The sequence below is a fragment of the Carlito syrichta genome, unplaced genomic scaffold (assembly GCF_000164805.1).
Source record: "Carlito syrichta isolate Samal-C Ts95f unplaced genomic scaffold, Tarsius_syrichta-2.0.1 Scaffold305648, whole genome shotgun sequence".
NCBI classification, from domain to species: domain Eukaryota; kingdom Metazoa; phylum Chordata; class Mammalia; order Primates; family Tarsiidae; genus Carlito; species Carlito syrichta.
The window spans coordinates 755781-758188 of NW_007249744.1; the positions used below are offsets into that span (position 1 = coordinate 755781).

Sequence of the window (2408 nt, forward strand, 5' to 3'; positions counted from 1 at the left end):
TTTTTTTTTTTATTGTAGAGATGAGGTCTCACCAAGTTGCCCAGGTGGGTCTCAAACCCAAAGGCTCAGGCAATCCACTCACCTCGGCCTCCCAAAGCATTGGGATTACAGGCTGAGCCACCGAGCCCGGCCACAAACATGGCTTTTAAATGAAGACTTGAAGAAAGTAGAAAGGCAAGCCATGGTGATACCTGGTAGCAGGAGAAACAGCACGTGCAAAGGCCCTGAGTTTGGAATTTGCCTGGTGTGCTTAAGGTCTGGCAGGGAGGCCTGGGTGACTGGAGCACATCAACAATGGGCAGATGGCAGGAGATGAGTCAGAGGAACAGGGGCCAGATCAATAGGGTCTTGTGGGGAGCTGTTGAAGAGTTTGGGGCCGGGGAGGAATGTGGCCTGACTTGAGTTTTATTTTTTATGTTGAAATCTCACTCTATCCCCATGCTGAAGTACAGTGGCGTGATCACGGCTCACCCCAGCTTTGATCTTCTGGGCTCAGGCAATCTTTCTACCTCAGCCTCCCAAATAACTGGGACTACAGTCATGTACCGCTCTGCCTGACTAATTTTTTGACTTTTTGTAGAGACGAGGTCTTGCTATGTTGCCTAGGCTGGTCACAAACTCCAGAGCTCAAGTGATCCTCATGCCTTGGCCCCCAAAGTGCTGGGATTACAGGTGTGAGCCACTGTGCCCTGCCCTGACTGATTTTAAATGAACCCCTCTGGCTGCTGGAAGGAGAGTAGACTGAAGGGAGGCAAGGGCAAATATGGGAAGGTATGGAGGCTCTTTCTGGAGGAGGTAAGAGTAACCTGGAGTTGGTGGCAGCCAGGGAAGAGGGGGATGAGATGGTCTATGACACTGGCTGTTTCCAGGGTGGAGCCAACAGAATGTGCCATGGCTAAGATGTGAGACATGAGAGAAAGAAGAGTCCACAACAACTCCGAAGGTTTTGCCTGGCTGACTAGCAAGATGGAGTTGTCTTTGGCTAAGATGAAGAAGACTGAAAGAGAAGCAGGGTTTAGAGGACTAAGGTGTCTATTAGCTGTCAAAGTGGAGAAATCAAGTGAACAGCTGCCTGCAAGTGTCTGACATTCAGATGGAAGGTCCGGAGGTGTAACGTTGTCAATCATTGGCGGTTAGGTGGTTTTCAAGTCGTAGAACAGGATGAGGTCACTTAAGGATTGAGTTGTGGGAGAAAAGAGCCAAGGACCCCAACATTTAGATGTTGAGCAAAGAGGAGGGGGCTGGGGGGGCGAGTGGGAGGGAACCTGGGTAAGTGTGAGGTCCCAGGAGCCAGGTAGGAGAAAAGCGCTTCCAGGAAAAAGTGAGCAGCTCTGTCCGATTCTGCTGAAAAGCCCACTGAGGTGAGGACTGAGAAGTTGCCACTGGACTTCCTACCAAAGAGGTCATAGGTGACAAGTGGTGAGAGTAAGAGAGGAGAGTTAAAGATGCCCCAGTCTCTAATTCTCGAATTTGAATGGTGACACCACCCCCAACCCCTAGCTAGAGAGAGAGCAGGCCGGGGAAGACACTGAGCATCGTTTGTTCTTCCAGCTTATAGAGCTTATGGAGCATCTCTTATTTGCCCAGCACTAGCTAGTACCAGGGCCTAGAAGAATGTTGCTGTCCCTCCCCTACCCCACAGCTCCCCTGGACCCAGTCTTTTTGGAGAGCACTTCCTTATCTGTGGTGAAGACCACTCTCTGCCTCTCTCTCCTTCCCATCCCTGTGAGTGTCTTAGATTCCGGATCTTGAGCCTCTGGGGCCTGCGCCACCCAGGCATTGGTTGGTACTTGGCCTGGTTCACACCCCAGCCTACAATCACTGTGTGACCCTAGATCGTTTACTTGACCTAGCCAACCTTGCTTGCTAAGCCTTCATTTCCTCTTGAACGTCACAGTCTCTGGAGGTTGAAGGATTGGGTGAGCTGAGGTTGTTGGAAGCCAATTTGTGGGGTATGGCATGAACGGGGATGTGACTGGGATGGGCAGTGGTATCCTACACTGCCCCCGCGTCTCAGTGTCCAGCTCTGCCTCTGACAGCCCCGCGGCTACTCTAAGTGAGTGAGTAAGGCTCACCACCCCATTCTGTCTCACTGCTGTTCTCTGCTCTTCCCTGAAGGTGGAAGACTTTCGGGCCACCATGGCCCAGCGTCTGGTGCACATGCTGCAGATCTGCGCCGGCCACACGCCTGGTGTCTCAGCCCTGAACCTGCTGTCTCTGCTGAGGAGCTCCGAGAGCCCCTCCCTGGAGGACCTGTGAGGATGGTGACAACAGTGGTATCAGTGTGGTGACAATAGCGTGGTGCTGGCTTCACAAACATTCCCTGTCGGGGAAGACTGGCCAGGGCTCTACAGGCCCTGTGTCAGCCAGCCAGTGGACTGGCAGGTTCCCTGCAGGGCCAGTGCTCA

The 2408-nt window shown here is 52.7% G+C and overlaps 1 protein-coding gene across 2 annotated transcripts in view; it reads left to right on the forward strand.

Moving 5' to 3' along the window:
• The window catches only part of CENPM (centromere protein M), a 15196-nt gene extending 12794 nt beyond the window's left edge, over positions 1–2402 (forward strand). For both annotated transcript variants that reach the window (XM_008062010.2, XM_008062011.2), the window contains one exon: positions 2119–2402. In XM_008062010.2, coding sequence (XP_008060201.1) covers positions 2119–2259 — 141 coding nt within the window. In that variant the 3' untranslated portion in view covers positions 2260–2402. The remainder of the gene's footprint in view (positions 1–2118) is intronic.
• The last annotated feature ends 6 nt before the right edge of the window (positions 2403–2408 follow it).